The 17,549-nt window shown below is 36.0% G+C and overlaps 3 protein-coding genes across 3 annotated transcripts; 1 reads left to right on the top strand and 2 right to left on the bottom strand.

The window, feature by feature from the left end:
* Positions 1-24: 24 nt before the first annotated feature.
* Positions 25-3,385, top strand: LOC117615867 (coiled-coil domain-containing protein 93). The gene is made up of 8 exons (XM_034345031.1): positions 25-217; positions 327-440; positions 533-703; positions 806-885; positions 1,123-1,270; positions 1,441-1,521; positions 2,589-2,711; positions 3,104-3,385. The coding sequence occupies exons 1-8, from the start codon at positions 191-193 to the stop codon at positions 3,146-3,148; spliced, it is 789 nt and encodes a 262-aa protein (XP_034200922.1). The 5' UTR covers positions 25-190; the 3' UTR covers positions 3,149-3,385.
* A 1,400-nt stretch (positions 3,386-4,785) lies between these two features.
* LOC117615146 (gibberellin 3-beta-dioxygenase 1-like) lies at positions 4,786-6,357 on the bottom strand. The gene is made up of 2 exons (XM_034344161.1): positions 5,824-6,357; positions 4,786-5,415 (listed from the first exon to the last, which is right to left on the bottom strand). Exons 1-2 carry the CDS (start codon positions 6,294-6,296, stop codon positions 4,857-4,859), a joined length of 1,032 nt encoding a protein of 343 aa, XP_034200052.1. The 5' UTR covers positions 6,297-6,357; the 3' UTR covers positions 4,786-4,856.
* An 8,342-nt stretch (positions 6,358-14,699) lies between these two features.
* Positions 14,700-16,209, bottom strand: LOC117619040 (gibberellin 3-beta-dioxygenase 1-like). Its single transcript, XM_034348863.1, has 2 exons — positions 15,618-16,209; positions 14,700-15,255 (listed from the first exon to the last, which is right to left on the bottom strand). The coding sequence occupies exons 1-2, from the start codon at positions 16,094-16,096 to the stop codon at positions 14,700-14,702; spliced, it is 1,035 nt and encodes a 344-aa protein (XP_034204754.1). The 5' UTR covers positions 16,097-16,209.
* Positions 16,210-17,549: the final 1,340 nt, after the last annotated feature.

The raw sequence follows: 17,549 nt of genomic DNA, 5'->3' as shown, positions 1-17,549 counted from the left end.
AACAGAAAAAAAACAAACAAAAAAGTTCGTTAAGCGGCCTGGTGCATCGCCGTCCTCAACTGTCAAGTCCCCTCGCTCACTCACCCCCAATCCGACATTGTTCGCAACGAAGCCCGACCAATTACAAAACGCCATTGTTCTATAAACTGTTGTGTTTTTACAGTGAAACTTAACAATTCGTAAGTCAACGATGTCAGAAGACAATCTGAATGAATTGGTCAGTAAAATATTGACCATTTGTAGCAAAAATGGAGTCTTTTGATTTTCTATGCAAATAAAAAGTTGTTGGTTTTATTAATAATGTTGGTTTTCATTTTTTATTTCAGATTGAGAGGAAAGCGAATGTTACCAATGAATTGCAGAGTTTAAGAGAGAAAATCGATAAGGAAGGAGATAAAGCTGCGGTGCACAAGTTGATATCGCTGAGGCAGGCATTGAAGGTTCGCTAGTTTCCTTGTGATTCTGTTTATACTCGAAGCGTCTTCGTTTTTTGGTGATGGGTATTGATTGAAATTTGATTCTGTTTTTACAGGAGCTGGAAAGGCAAGAGCTTGAAATCCAGTCTTCTAGTAATTCTGAATTGGATGCTGAGGTTCGTAGATTGGAGGACCAAATAACAAATGGGTATGATGGCCAGACTGTCTCTGATGAATTGGATCGTCTGTTGAGTGAATCAGTGGAGAAAATTGATTCAGCTAAAGGGGTAATTTGCTGTTGCTCACAACATTATGATTATTTTCTGCAACATGGTGTTGCTAGAATTTTTTAATTTTTTATTTGGTGATGAAAACAGTAATATGTGTAGGAACTTGCAGCTAGATCAAGGGCAGTGCTGGCAGTGCAGCGCCAGATTGATGATGTTCCATCTCAATCAGAACTCATCCAGTATGTCTTCCTTTTTTTCTCTGTTTATAAATTGTGGGCTTGTTTAGGACTTAGATTCTAGATGGTTGCTAACAAAACCAGTTTGAAGGATTTAGATGAGTTGGGTAGACTTCAAATGCAACTTAAAGTATGAAATTTAAAGTTTGGGGCATTTTTTATGTATGGTCTTTGATTATTTTTTCTGCGTTTATGATAGAAAAAGAAAAAACACTGTCTGTCTCAACCTTGGCTCTGCAGGTATGAACGCCGGTTTTCAGAACTGAATGCTCAAATTCAGGGAAAACTTCAACAAACTCGTAAATTCTATGCCACATATAATGCACTTTTGGAGATCAAAGAATTGATGCTAAAGGAAACATCTTTATTGAATTCAATAAGTTCACAGGTAGTCTGCTGTAAATTTTGCCATCAATATCCTCTTATGGGATGCTACCATTTTTCTTCTTCTTCATTTCTCTGCGATAATTTGATTTTATGCAGGATGTTTTTCAATTGTTTCTGCTATTATTATACTGTCATTATTACCAACTTATTTTGCTTGTAAACTTTGTATAGTTTCAAGATGCAATCACTAGCACTGATGGTCGCATGAAACTTATTAACTCCATGGAGGGAATCATAAAGGGCAGTCAACAGGTAATGCCCAAATGTCATCAAATTGTCTGCATATATTCTGTTGGGGATCAGGAAAAGAAAACCCCAACCTTGAAACTATTGTGCAATCCTAGTAAAGAAGAAACTTTAGTTCCTCAATCTTGGAATGTATGCTTTAGTTGATTCTAAAGAGCATTGCTTTTACTCCCTTATACAACTTTATTTATGTGTCCACAGAGATCCATAGTTTCTGTATTCCGTTTTCTAGTCTAGTAGGATGGTTCCCCTCAAAGAGAACCAAACGACTTGCGCTTCTTTGATTTTCCTTTAGAAAATGGAAAGTTTTGCCCCTTTACCTTCCTTGTAAATCATTTACTAGCATCTAGTCACATAGCCTTTTGATCCGTATGACCTTACAAGGACTTGAATTTATGGCCCTTTAACTCCTTGCCTGGGAGAAGCAGTTAGAGTTCTAACTAGTGTGGATTTATACGAATAGCTTTGGAGGGGAACTAACTTACTGCCTTGCGGCAACCTGGTGAACCCAGTTGCCCTGTTGTCAATCATCACTGTTGATAATGAATCTTTAGCAGTGTAGTTCACTGAATAGTATCAGAGACATCATAGTAGATTTTATACAACTTGGGCACTTCAAAATCTGGTAAGCATCCAGACAAAAACATGAGATACTTATAGGTATTGATATGTCATCCCTAGTGTAGGAGAAGGGTTGAAACCAAACAGATGCACCCACTAAGTGAAGAGAGAAATAAGATATAATTCATGTGTTAAAAATACCACCTGTAACAGGCCAAACCCCGTGTTGAGTTATTAGAGATACAAATAAGATAAAACTAATATAATTCAACCGAGTTCTGTGTCCAGCATATTGAGGAGTAAATGAATCTAGTATGCGCTTACACATTCGCGCCCAACAATTGTATATATCCCAGTATTGTCTGCTACTTCAATCAAACTCAACTTAAACTTCCACATGACTGAGTATTTTATTTCCCTCATTAGCCTCAACTCGTTTTCAACTTGTGTACATACTTTTTCACAAATGCTTCTAGTTATTCCTAAATTTTACTGCTGAATCCATTTTACAGAAGCTACTAAAGGTACAACTTGGACTTAAAGAAGAGCAAAAAGTTTGTGATGCTCTGAAGGCGAAGCATGTTGCAGCAACTGCAGAGCAAAGGCACTGTTATTCTCTCTTAAAAGCTTTCCAGGTAAGCACTGTAATCATGACATCACAATTAATATTTAGTGTTTGCGACACTGGAGCCTTCAGTTAAAACTTCTGTTCTTGTCTATCATATTCTGGTATTAATGTATAATTATTTAGGAAGTGCTGCTACTTAAGAAAATGTCTAATGTTAGAAAACCATAAACTGTTTTTCCATCCCTTTCTGGGTGGTCCAAATGCTGCGGTACCTAGAAATTTATATTTTCCTAGCGTGGTTGATATCATTGTCTACTACTTCACAGAGATGTAAGAGTGTTGGTTAGCAGTTTGGCAAGAATTGATAGTAATTGTCCTGGCTGTTGCCAATCTATCTATAACCAACTCTCAGTTTACCGATTCCCTCGAAATTACTGAATTAGTACTTTAAATATGCAGGAGGAATGTACAAAGAATGAGGTACTCAGAAGAAGTGCCGCTTAGAACATCTCCGCAGCATGTGAAGTCGAGTTGTTAAACCAACTTCATGCCATCTCATCGGTTGAATGCTTACTCATTCATTTGAAATGAAGGATTGGACATCATAAGTTCTTGTAAATTAAAAATCAAACATTTTCCAGGTCGAGCTTCTTGAATGTTGTACTACGTACCAAGATAAAAATAATGAATAGAAAGATCAGCTTAATCAGCTTGATGTAGAAATTCAACTCATCTTTTTCATACTGGATGTGAATGATGTGAGCGATGTCTTATTCTCTGGCGTATCTCTTCTCATACAAAGGCAACGACGCAAACAATGACATTTTTTTTTTTTTGTTTCTATCGATCTACATACAATACCTACTCCTTTCTGATTAGGATACATTAATTAATTAATTAATTGCGTCGCCTTAATTGTGCCTTATCTACCAGGTCAGTTTTGTTCATGAATCTTCACGCACGTTAAATTAATTAACAAAAAAAATCCAAAAGATAAAAAATTAAGTCGTCTCAAGTCGTCTCATTCGATCCTTGTACCCTCTTTTGGATCCCCATTGTGGACGGCCATGGAACTCTTCGAAGAAAACAAATATAGGAGGGGACATGTGAATTGGCAAGTTGGAAATCCTACTTTGCATGATAAAAACGTGGAATTTTTTTTATTTATTGAACCGAGATTTGAACTCAAGACTTCTTAACGAGTATTACTAAACATAAATATGATGATGTGTTGATATATTGGCATATAATTATCACATTATGTAGTTGAGAAAACATAAAAATGTTTCGCATGGCATGTCTTTTGTACACAATTTATATGGGTGGACAGATAGCTCGGATTTGTAAGATTCTTTTCTGCTTATTGTATGAGGCTTTTCCTTGGACGTATTATGAGCCGAAGAAGAAAATTTGCACACCTATCATCTTATATTAAACCTACACAACAACAAATAAAATAATAAAAACAACAAATCAGACCTATGCAATTGTAATTGTAGGATAACAATAAGATAATAATGTGTCATCATATGATTGGCTCCTCATGCTTGATTGACTGGACTTTATTAACACACTAAGGGCCTGGTTGGTTCACGGAATGAATTTAAAGAAAAATCATTTTCCATGTCATTTCTCAAGTAATGGAAAATGAAAGATTCATTTTTCACATTTGGTAATGTTGGGAAAGTAACCGGAAGATAATACTTTATTTTCTTTTCCATATTTATTTTGAGTATGAATGAAAACCAAACGGGCCATAAATGCTGATTAAAATCAAAAGAACGTTTCTCTTACCCTTTATATACTTTTATTACATGCGGTCCAATCATTAATATAAAGTCTTCGAGAAGGTTTTAAAAAAAAAAAAAAGAGAGCATGCATGCACGACATCTTTGCTAACAATAACAGGAGTGAGTTAGGTTCGACAGATAGTGAGCTCCCGTTTCTTTGTATCTAAATTCGAATTTCTTTATGCGAATTATTATTTTTTGTCTAAATTTTAGACTCTCCTGGCTATAAAAACAAAAAACAAGAAGAAGAAAAAACTCCTAAACAATAACACATCTCTGGCCAAGGATTAATACCCATAAAATGAACCTTCCAAAAAAAAAAACCATAAAATAAAATAAAAATTACAAAAACCATCTGTGTGTTTGACCTCATTATTTAATTAACTTAGATTCACCATAAAATATATAGGGAAAAATCCCATTTAATTTTGAATAACAGAAAGCGCCTTCTCGAAATGCTTGCCCTTGATTCCAACATACTCCTTCACTGACAGAGTTTGATACCTAGGCACTTCCCCAAAATCCTTGGACAAAACTGGGGAGACTATAAAATCACCTGGGGGAGCATAGAAATAGGCAAAGGAGAGCCGTCGGATCCGGGTGGCCACCACACGATGACGGACAGTTGTAAACACCCCGTTGGAGAGGATGTGGAAAAAGTCACCAAGGTTAACTGTGATGGCACCGGGTACGGGTTGCACCAGGACCCATCCGGCTCCCTCTTTGAAGACTTGGAGGCCGCTGACTTTGGATTGCTGGAGAACGGTTATTAGGGATGTGTCTGTGTGGGGTGCTATGCCCATCGCTCGGGTTGGGTCAGGGCAGGGCGGGTAACAGTTTAACTGCAGACCAATACTTAACCCTTGAGATTCCTTAAGCCAAGCCACTTCATCTGGATTAATGTTCAAGGATTTGAAGATAATGCGGATTAGCTGCTCAGTTAATGCCTTCAATTGGCTCCGATAATGAACCATTGTGTCACTGCCAAAAAATAAAAATAAAAATTTATGCAAGTCATAATTTAATTAAGTGTAATAATTACATTGTTGAGCTAAAATATATAGGCAATCATTTCTATACAAACATATATACATAACCGTGAAGATTTTATTTGGTGGCTCGATTTGAACTACATAAAAATTATAAGTTCAAGTTGGTTCTTCTAAGTCTCACCCCCCTCTAAATAAGACTTATAAGATACTATATTGAACTGTTATGCAATTTAATAAGTTCACTAAACTGTGGTCAAGGCATTAGTACAAATTCCAGAGGGCGAAAAGTAAACTATTACCCTCGCAAATCCCAAACGAAATATACATATATGGAAGAAACTATAATTGGAATAATTTTCATTTTGTCTACGTGCATGGAAATGCATGGAGGACTTACCAAAACCCTTGATAGTCATTGGGCCAAAGCAGCTTAGCATGATCGATCGGAGACCCCATGATATGATAACCTTCGTGCCACATAAGCTTTTCAAAAAATGGCGATATAGGAGGGAGACCGTATCCTGATTGGCTCCCCCCTGGAGATCTTAAGGCCTTCATCTTTTGGTCAACTGGTAGATCAAACAATTTTTCAGCCTCAGACTGCACATCCTCCATAAGCTTGGTGGGAATGCCATGGCCTATCAGTTGAAACACACCCCATGTCTCACATGCCTGGATTATGAGCCTCGCAGCATCTGGATCCGCGAGGTCGATAACGGGTGGGCCAGTGGAGTGGACCCCAGATGGAGACTCGTCGGACTCATCAAGCCACACATGGGAGTCGGGTAATGTATGGACAGAACCATAGTCAAGGGGGATGTGTTGCGGTTCGAGAAGGGTGTCTTTATAGGATTCTGCGAGAGCACCCATTAGTAATTGTCTTAGGAGAAAGAAACAGCAGCAACGTAAAACTGAGAAAAGATCAAGACTCAAAGAGACTGGTTGTTTTGCCTGTGTTGACTGGAATGTATATGTATATAGTTATATACATGGAGATCAGAGAGAAAAATTGTATTGGGTTTTGACCCTAGATGGAAAGGTACGACCCTATATATAGAATATAATCTTATATGGAAAGGTACGACCCTAAATATAGAATACAATCTTATATAGAAATGCATATATCTATATATTTGTATATATCTTTTTCTATTTGTTGCCAAAATGTGTATGAATATTATGAGCAACCCATATAGAATGTCGTTTCATATGAATGTTATGCATGAATCACATTCAATGTATGTGTGTATGCACATATGAGAGTTCATGCATATAATATATATCGTGTCATGTACTTATCTATTTTATGTTTTCAGTGTATTAACGGTTATAAATGTCTTATTAAAATGCTAATTAATAATGTATATCTTAAGTAGATTTTCGATATATGTATACTGTGTTTTTATCGTTTCATATGAATGTTATCCATGGATTACATTCGCTGAATGTGTGTATTGTGAGAGTTCATGCATACATATCACATCCTTAAGTGTGGATTTGGAGGTGTTTTTTCTCGTTTCAAATAAATGCTATATTTGATTTGTCTATACATATCAGAATTCCTGCATACATGTAATGTTTCTTAGTTGTCAGGATGAAATTCGAAAGATATAAACATATCATTTACTTACATTATTTTATGTTTTCATGGTATTAACGGTTAAATGTCGTATTAAAATATTAACTGGTTTTAAGAGTACGCGTAGACATTAATAATATAAGAATTAAAATTTTGATTGAAGAAGGACCGAATAATGAACAGTAGAGCTGAGTAAGGGCGGCTGTCTGGACAATATTTTCACATTTTCAGCATTTAAGTAAAGGGTTAATCGGTGATTTGCCCCATGAACTTGTACTTAGCTTTCAATTAACCCCCTATCCTTTTTTTTTTAATAAAGAAAATTAAGATATGAACTTCTTCTTTTTCTCCAATTTCCCCTTACCGTCCAATTCCTCAACATTTCATCTAATTTTCAGTTAAATTATTTTTAAAATTTATTTTTTTTGGAAAAAAACTGAAGAAAATTGACCCCCAAAAAAAAAAAAGACACCAAACCAGCAACCCTATCGCCCCTCTCCCCCAGCTCTATCTCTTCCAGCACATCGAACCCATCACAACACAGCCAAAGTACCCTAAAACCCAGCCAAAAAAAAAAAAAAAAGGTCTCCAAATTGAATAAGTCTTTGTTTGAGAAAGGCATGAAAGTACTGATATGGAGGTGGAGGAGATTCAAGCCCAAGCCTGTAAGTTCCCAAGAATTGGAAATGGCAGCAGCAGAGCCATTAACCCAGTTGCCAACGACGAAGATCAAGACCCATCGTGCCTAGACCTCAAGAGGGCGCCACTGCAGACGTCGGCAACCTCCTGTGGCACCACTCCTACATCATCCGCGTCTCGAGGGCTTCCGGCGGAAAAGATCGGCACAGCAAGGTGTGGATTTCCAAGGAGCTCAGAGACCCATCCCCCAGCCCTACCCCCAAGTGAGATCCACCCCTAGACCGTCGGCCAACGCCACCATACAACCACCCCATCCCAACACGAAACTGATGCTGGTTTGGGTTTGAAGGTGGGTGAGAGAGAGAGAGAGAGAGAGAGAGAGAGAGAGAGAGAGAGAGAGAGAGAGAGAGAGCATTTCAATTTTCTGTTTTTTATTTTATTTTTCAATTATTTATTTATTTTTAATGTACAAAATGACCATTTTGCCTTCTTTTTTAATGGCAAATTGGATGAAATGTTGTAGATTTAGATGGAGGGGGAAATTAACAAAAAAATAAGAAGTTCATATCCTTAATTTTCTAAACAAAAAGGATAGGAGTAAATCGAAAGTTATGTACAAGTTCAGGGGGCAAATCACCAGTTAACCCTTTAAGTAAATGTCTTTGTCCTTTTACTTTCATTTATTTTTATATTACTCAATTTACTTAAGTTTACAATGTAAATAAGGAAGTACCTCTCATTTGGATTCAAATAAAAATACTAAAAAATCAAATTCCCACCAAATCAAAATATTAAAGACGGTTTTAGTACAAAATATGATGTATGCTAAAAATGATGGCTCGTTAAGTCAATATATACTTCATATTAAAATCCCATAAAATTAAGTTTTCTTATTTGATGTGTAAAGAATAAAAGCCGCCAAAAATTATCTTGAGAAAATGATTATTCCGAAAAATCATTTTTCATACTTACTCAATATTTTTACATAAAACAATTTTTCATGTATGATATGAATGCATGAAGGGACCTAAGGTCGATCTATGTAAAAAGTCTTAGATGTTCAATCCACAAAGAGTTTTTAGCCTTTCAAAATTGCACATCCGCTAAAAAATTTCTAAATCCACCAATGCTTACAAACACACCCCAAGGGGGGGAGCTCTCAAACATCTCTCTAGAGCTCCTCTCCCTTCTCTCCCTCAAATTCTCTTAGTTTTTTCTTTTCAATTCTCAATTGTTGTAACAAAACCTTTTTGCTAAATTTTCCTTTATGTTTTTCTTAGTTGTACTTTATTTTTCATTATCATGTAATTTCTTATTTTAAGTTTTCAAGTTTGATTAGTTTCCAAGTTTCAATTACGGTTCTTAGTTCTTATTCATTATGCTTATAAGTTAATATGCTTGTTTGAATTATTGATCATCATTAAAACTTGTATGTTAGCTATCTTAGTTGGAATTAAGAGTAGACACCATATGCCTTAATTCGAATTGAACTATGAATAGGAAGAGTATGTATTGACATTCGACAATAGGGATTAGATACATGGTTGCTTAATGGATTTATAATACTTCATTTAGGGTCGACAACAATGATCTAATTAGGGAATTATGAATACAAGGTTAGTACCAGACACGATAGCTTAATCATACTTTAGCTAGAATCAATCTGAGAATCTGAATTGAACTTGGTAACTTATTTGCTTGAGTTAGTTTCTTTTCTTTCTTTCTTGTTTTCTGTCATTTTCTTTCTTGATTTCTATTTTGTACAGGGAATCGAATTGAATCAATAATCATCAATTCTCGTGGGATCGACCTGGCACTTACATATGCTATACTACCGAACAACTCGTGCACTTATGAGTATCACAAATTGAGGATGCAGCTGAATCGAAACAATAAGCACAAAATAAATATGTCGTTGCGTCAGCATTGGTTGCCCGTACTTGTGATCTTGTCACTGAATATGAGCAAGTAGTTTTTTCTTGTTCTCATTTTCCCTCTGTTCTATTGTTGACGATGATGCAACTTGTAAAGGAGTTCCGACTTCCTTTTCTTTCTTTTTTTCTTTTCTTTGTTACCACATGATTGTTTCATGCCGCGAGTCTTTTTAAGATTACGCTATTGTTCATTGCTTCCATGTTGGGTTTCAAATGGTTTCACCCCACCTTTCGTGTACTCTTATGGTGCTTCTTTTTTAATAAACATCTTTACCAACAAACAGAAAAATTAAAATAAGGGGGTATTTTTGAATTTTTCTTGGATTTGAATTTTAAAAAATGTGTCTTCTAAATTTTGTGGCGTGAACTTAAACTTTATTTTTTAAGTTTATAAAATTGGATCCAAGTAGGTTACCAAATAGACCCTTAGGGCCAGTTTGGTATTGATGTGCTGTGAAAATAATCACTGTCAGATTTGCTGTGAGAGAAATAAGCTGTTAGAGAAAGCAGTTTGACGTTTGGTAAAATTTTTATTAAAAGTGTTGTTGGTATTGATTTTACGCATAATCAGAAAATGATTGCCGCATAATCATTAAACCCAACGCCTCTTCGAAACTGATTCCTACATAATCAGAAAATGAAAGCACCTCATTAGCTGACTTCCCTTATAACTTTCTCTCACAACAATTTTTAACAATCAGTGATTTTCTCACAGTTTACCAAACGGGTTGGGCTTCTCAAATTTTTTTTAAAATCACTTATCACCTTAAATAAGCAATGTCAAACGAACACTTAATTTCTTTCTCATTTTCGTTTCACAATATCTAGAATAAGTTAAAACTGTGGCTTTGATATATGCATATTTTATATCAATATAGTAGAATTATAACCAATTAGCCTCTTGGCACACGTGTGTTACTAGGCTTCTTTGTTTTTCTTATTTTTAAATTAGTTAAATATAGAGATATATAAAACGATAAAAAGAAACTAGTTTTTATCAAATTAGTTTAGCAAATTAATTTTTTACTATTATACTCTCATTATATTAGATTGTGATTTTCTAATATTTTTGTTAAGTACGGACATTTTCAGGGTTTTTGGATGTTTCAGTATTTGAGGCTTCTGTCTTTATATATGGATGGATAATAGATGTCATGCTAATAACTAACACGTTGTGCTTAATTAGGTGAGGACTTGCGCCAATATCCGGCTAAAAATTTAAAAAAATGAAGATTTAATGTTTAATATTTGGTTTCAGTAAATATCAACAGAAAAATATGAATAGAAAATTCAAACTCTAGAAACGACAAGCATGGGCTTCAAATAAATCGTAACATTTTAAAATAGTTTTGTACCCTATTCTGATCTGTAACAAAAATCCAAGCGGAGAATATTGATTGGAAGTAGGTTTTTTTTTCTTGAAATAGATGCTTTATTAAAAAAATAAGTAACATAAGAGTGTACAAAAGATAGCATTGAAAACAACTAATAATATCTAAAATCCAAACATGAGAAACAGGAAGAACAAAAGCGTAATTTTTTTTAAAAAATACTCGCGGTTACTTGGAAGAAAAGGTAAGTCTCATCTAGTGTCTGTGTACTCTTTTTCTGGGCTTTTCCCTTTCTGTACCTAAAAAAGAGGTCTGGTCTGTGGATTCAAATGCAGAAGGTTGCTGTCGGTAGAGAAAAAGGGTTGGAAATGATGCAACTCTTTGCTCTTTGCTAACGAACGTGGTGTCTGAACTTCGTCCAGAAAAAAAAACGTGGTGTCTGTACAAATTACAAACCATTGCAGCTTTTGAAATTGAACCACCTATCTTAATTGGCTGTTCGGAAATAAGGACACTTGGCTCTTCCTCCTTAATTGCTTTTCCACCTGCAGAGTATCTTCCATGCGTTCTACTAGGATTATTGTATTTTGAAAGAACAAACATTTAACAAGCACGCACGAATAGGTGGTTGGGGTACTAAGGATTTAGTTGATATGGCATTATAAGTCTCTTGGATTGACGGAGATGATGTGGAGCGATGATCATGTTTCTTTGTTTGTTTTAGTCTATTAATAATTCTTATGAATTCTTTAGGAGTTTGCTGTGTTTTGTATTTTAGTTGTCGACTTTCTATACGGATTTACTGTTTCTACCGTTGCGCGGTAAATTCGTATTGTAAGTCTGAGTACATGTAATTTTTGAGCAAGTTGAGGTTCCACCCCAAAACCAGTTGAGGCTTGAAGTTAGATTTCTCACATTTTCAATGTGGGACTTTTTACTTTCACATTCTCACACGCTCTCGCACGTGTGGAAAATTTTCAAGCTTAACATATGGACAACACATATTGGGTGACGCGGAGCACGTGTGGCCGTTAGACTTTTACACGTGGGCTAACTCGCTCTAATACCATGAATGAAGTTGAGCTTCCACCCCAAAACCAATTGACAATGGAGAGAGTAGCCCAAGATAAACCCTTATTAGGTTTCTCAACTTTCCAATGTGAGATTTTTTACCTTCACAGTTTTGGGCGCTGAATAGGGGATTTAAGTGTTTTTTGGTTAAGGTGTAGTTCTCTCAAGATCAAATTAACATACTGTTATATTTGGTTACTCAAGATATTGTATTCATATTCGGCACTACAGCTTCTTTGTATTTTATTTTGTTTCATCAATAATTATTATTACTTCTTCTCAAATAAATAAAAAACATTACCGACTAGAAGTCTGTCTGCCCGCCTGCCTCTTGGCCCTTGAGGAGGAAGATGATTGACATTTACGTTAATTCTTAAATTCCATGAAACAACAGTCATGAAGTGTAGTGGTGGGTGGCCCATTGATGTGTTGATGAAGGTAGAGGAGGTCGTGTCTGTTGCCCATCCTTTGGAGCTTTGCAAGTGGCCAAATCGGTCCAAATCCAAAATTTACAACAACAAAAACAATTATTCATACCAAATGTGAAGCTCAAGTCAAGCGGCAAATTATGAGTAGAGAGATAACTTTAATTAATATTTTGCGACACCGAAGTCCTCGGTTAAAACTTCCGTTCTGGTATCAATGATTAATTATTTAGGAAGTGCTACTTTAAGAGAATGTCTAATGTTAGAAAACCATGATCAACTGTTTTTCCATCCCTTTCTGGGTGATCCATTTTCTATCGCTTGTATTCAAAAAAGAATGAGGTGCTTCAAAGAAGTGCCGCTTAGAACATCTAAGCAACATGTGAAGTTTGAAAGAAGCTGAGGTTTCACCCCAAAACGAATTGACAATGGGGAGATGTAGCCCAATTCCTTATAAATCCAAGTTAGGTCCCTTAACTTTTCAATGTGAGACAAATACTCTTAACACGCCTCCGCACTTGTGTCGAACTTTCAAACCTAACATGTGGACAACACATATTGTGTGACGTGAGAGCACGTGTGGCCGTTGGACCCAACATGTGCAGCCTTACTCTAATACCATGACGAAATTTGAAGTTCCACCCCAAAATCAATTGACAATAAGAGAATGTAACCCAACTCCTTATAAACCCAGACTAAGTTAAGTTCTTCAGCCAACTTCATGCCATCGCTCATCCGTCGATTGCTTACTCATTCAATTGAAATGAAGGCGTGGTATGTGAATAAAAAGATCAGCTTAATTAGCTTGATTGAGAACTTGAACTAATTTTTCCATACGAGATGATGTGAGCGATGTCTTAATTCTCTGGAAGATCTTGTTCCTCCAAGTCAGGCTTTGATACAACATAAAGTTGTTCCCATCTCTTTTTCACATAAGGACAATGAAGCAAACTTTTGACCCCAAAAAATAAAATAAAATAAGACAATAAAGCAAACAATGACATTTTTGTTTCTATCGATCTACTCTTAGCCACTGCCAACTCCTCTCTGATTAGAACACAGTCAGCAATGTAATTGTAATTAATTATTTGTGTTGTGCCTTTGATTCATTCAAACGTTCGTCACAGCCACAGAAAATAAAAAACATAAACCGTACAGTATCTAGCAGGTCAGTTTTGTTCTTGCTGTGGTTGTATATGTGCTCATACAGTCATAGCAGCCAAGTGGACAGTTATTTTTTGGTCCAAGTCTAATCTCATTAAAGAAACCCAGAGAAAACATGATACAAACATAGCCAAGTGGACAGTGAATTTCTCAAGTCGTCTATCATTGTACCCTCTTTTGGATCCCCATGGTGGACGGCAATGAACTTTCTGAAGAAGACAAATGTAAGTGGACATTGGCAAATTGGATACTACCGACTACTTTGCATGTTAAATATATGCTTTTTTCATTCAACTACCGGTCATATATGAAATTTGAACTCAAGACTTTATAACCGAGTATTACTAAACACGAGTATTAAGACGATGCGTTTGATGATCATTAGTAATTAAAACGAGATTGATTTCTGCTTATTCAATGTGGCCTTCCCTTGGACATATTATGTGGACAAGACTTGATGCGATTATAGTTGCAACTAAGTACGCAACTTCTGACCCAACAAGAAAATTTGCACATATCTTATCTTATTATATTCAACCTACACAACAACAAATAAAATAAAAACAACAAATCAGACCTGCACAATTGTAGGATTAACAAGGAGGTAATAATAATGTGTCATCATATGATTGGCCCGTCAAAGCATTTTTTTTATTTGTTTTTGATACGTTATTGATTGACCCGTCATGTGTATAGACTGTAATCATTCATAGCTTGATGGCCAAAGGTAGCCGACTTGTCTTTTGGACCTTTGCCAAGCAATATACTAATAAAATTAGTTTATCAATACACTAAATGGTGATAAAACCAAAATAACATCTCTCTTCTTCTTATTACTTTTATTGCATACGGTCCAATCAAAAACACAAAAATCTTTTAGAACTTAAAAGAAAGAAATGCATGTGCACGATATCTTTTCTAACGATATTGTTTAATAATTCTTCATGGTAAAATTCAAACTTGTAAAATTGAATTGAATTAGGTTAGTTGATTACGGCAACACGACAACGGGTCGGTCTTTTTATATAGATTATTTCTGATAGGCCAAGGAGGGTTAATTAAAAAAAAAAAAAATTGACCTAACTATTTTATCCAAAATTCACCATAAAATAAATAAGTAAAAATTTCATTTATTTTTTAATTAAAGAAAGCGCCTTTTCAAAATGCTTGCCCTTGGTCTCGACATACCCTTTCACTGATACAGAACGGTACCTTGGCACTTCACCAAAATCCTTGGACATCACTGGAGAGACTATAACATCACCTGGAGGAGCATAGAAATGGGCTGCGGAGAACCGTTGAATATGGGTGACCACCACACGATGACGGACAGTTGTAAACACCCCGTTGGAGAGGATGTGGAGAAAGTCACCAACGTTAACTATGAGGGCACCGGGTATGGGTTGCACCAGGATCCACCCGGCTCCCTCTTTGAATACTTGGAGGCCACTGGTTTTGGATTGGAGAATGGTTATTAGGGATGTGTCTGTGTGGGGCGCTAGGCCCATGGCTCGAGTTGGGTCGGGGCATGCCGGGTAAGAGTTTAACTGCAAAGCAGTACTTGATCCTTGAGAGTCCTTAAGCCAATCTACTTCTTCAGAATTAATGTTCAAGGATTTGAAGATAATGCGGATTAGCTGCTCGGTTAACGCCTTCAATTGGTTCTGATAATCAACCATTGTCTCACTACAAAAAATGAAAACATACATAACCTTAAACTTCAAAGCTTAAAGGCTTCATTTGGTGACTCAACTTGAACTGGATTGGAATTAAGTACAAGTCGGTTCTTATAAGTCTCATCTCTCTAAGATACGAGACTTGTAAGGTGAGACTTGTAAGATACTTTATTGTATGATTATTCAATTTAATAAGTTCACCAAATAGTCATCAAGACATATACATTACTACAAATTTCAGACGAGGCCGAAAAGTAAACTTTTACCCTAACAAATCCCAAACGAAAAGCATAACATATATATATATATAGAAACTTTAATCGGAAAAAATTTTCATTTTGTCTACGTCATGGAAATGCATGGAGGACTTACCAAAACCCTTGATAGGCCTGGGGCCAAAGTTGCCTAGTATGATAGATCGGAGACCCCATGATAGTAAACCCTTCATGCCACATATGCTTGTTAAAAAATGGCGATATATGAGGGAGACCGTATCCTGCACCCCCACCTGGAGATCGTAAGGCCTTCAATTTTTGGTCAACTGGTAGACCAAACAATTTTTCAGCCTCAGACTCCACATCCTCCATAAGTTTAGTGGGAATGCCATGGCCTATCAGTTGAAAGACACCCCATGTCTCACATGCCTGGATTATGAGCCTCGGAGCATCCGGATCCATGAGGTCGATAACTGGCGGAGATATCGGGCCGGTGGAGTGGGCCACATATGGAGACTCGTCGGACTGATCAAGCCATATATGGGACTCGGGCAATGTTCGGACAGAGCCGTAGTCAAGGGGGATAGGTTGCTTGTCGAGGAGGCTGTGTTTATAGGCTTCTGCGAGAGCACCCATTAGCAACTGTCTTAGGAGAGAAACAACAACAACGTAAGAGTGAGAAAAGATCAGAGCTCAATGAGATTGGTTGTTTGCCTGTTTTGATTGGAATGTATATATAGACATGGAGATCAGAGAGAGAGATATTTATTGGGGTTACGACCCTATATATAGAATCTAATATTATATGAATATTTCCTACTTCCTAGTTTCACCCATATGTAAAAATAATCCATCAAAAACAAAAAAAACAAAAATATATGCACACATATCAAACTGTGATTGGCAAGAAAGTACCAAGAAAGAAGACAAATATTTTCCATATATATGCACACATGTCTACGTATATGTATGTACATATAAGAGTTCATATATATATACACGTAGAATTCTTTGTAGTCCATACGACATCCAAAAAATATATACATGTCTTTGTTTTCAATTTTGTTAACTGTTAAATGTTTTATTAAAATACGAATTGGAAATGTACATCTTAGAAATATGGTGTATGTATAATGTGTTTTTACTCGTTTCATACAAATATTACCTACAGATCAAATTCGATATATGTCCAAAAGATAAATACATATCATTTAATTACCTAAATATTTTATATTTTTTGTCGTATTAACAGTTAAATATTTTATTAAAATACTAAATGGTATACGTTTTAAGACTATGCGTCGACATTAATAGTATAAGAATAAAAATGTTGATTGAAGTGAATTGGGTCCAAATGATGAACAGTCGGGATAGGGCGGCTGTTTGGACACAAGTGTTCCTTTTTGCGTGGATTTGGAGGTATTATTTGTAGGATAATATATATAGTTGAATGGGACGAAACAAACAATGGCATCTTCTTAAACTTGGAAAAAACAGTCTCGTTGTCCCATGATCAGGAAGACATCCTTTTCCTTTCTGCTTTTCTGAACAAAATGATCATTCCTTGTCCACAAGAACCGGGTCTACATTTTTTTTATGCATGTCTAGGAGCCAAAACGCTTTCGTTTCATTAGGTAGAGATAACTACCATCCCAGCTAGTCCCCCCACCCCACTAAAAAAAATATAGTTTATCTAGAATAAGTTAAAACTGTGGCTTTGATATATGCATGTGTTTTATATATCAATAGTAAAAAATAAAGTTATATGTACCACATTTATTTATCATATTATTGACTACTCATTTAATACAGGTAGGCTCCATAACTGTATGTGGAATTCACCTGTATTAGAGGGTTTAGGGTTTAGAGAGATGGTCAATACGTTAGGCCACTTCCAACTATGATCCATAGGTCAAATATAGCCCTAAAATAATGCAAAACTCATCTCCTTTCATGAGCTAAAAAAACTTTTGGCCAAATTTGAAGGGCCACATTTGGCCCTTTAACCCTCCAACCACGCCACTTGTAATCCAACTTGACCTAAACGGGCCCAACGCATGTGTTTTCCAAGAAGAAAAAATATCACGAG

This window comes from Prunus dulcis, chromosome 1, assembly GCF_902201215.1.
Source record: "Prunus dulcis chromosome 1, ALMONDv2, whole genome shotgun sequence".
NCBI lineage: Eukaryota > Viridiplantae > Streptophyta > Magnoliopsida > Rosales > Rosaceae > Prunus > Prunus dulcis.
Note: the sequence above shows the minus strand (reverse complement) of the source record. Positions and strands in the feature narration are given on the sequence as shown.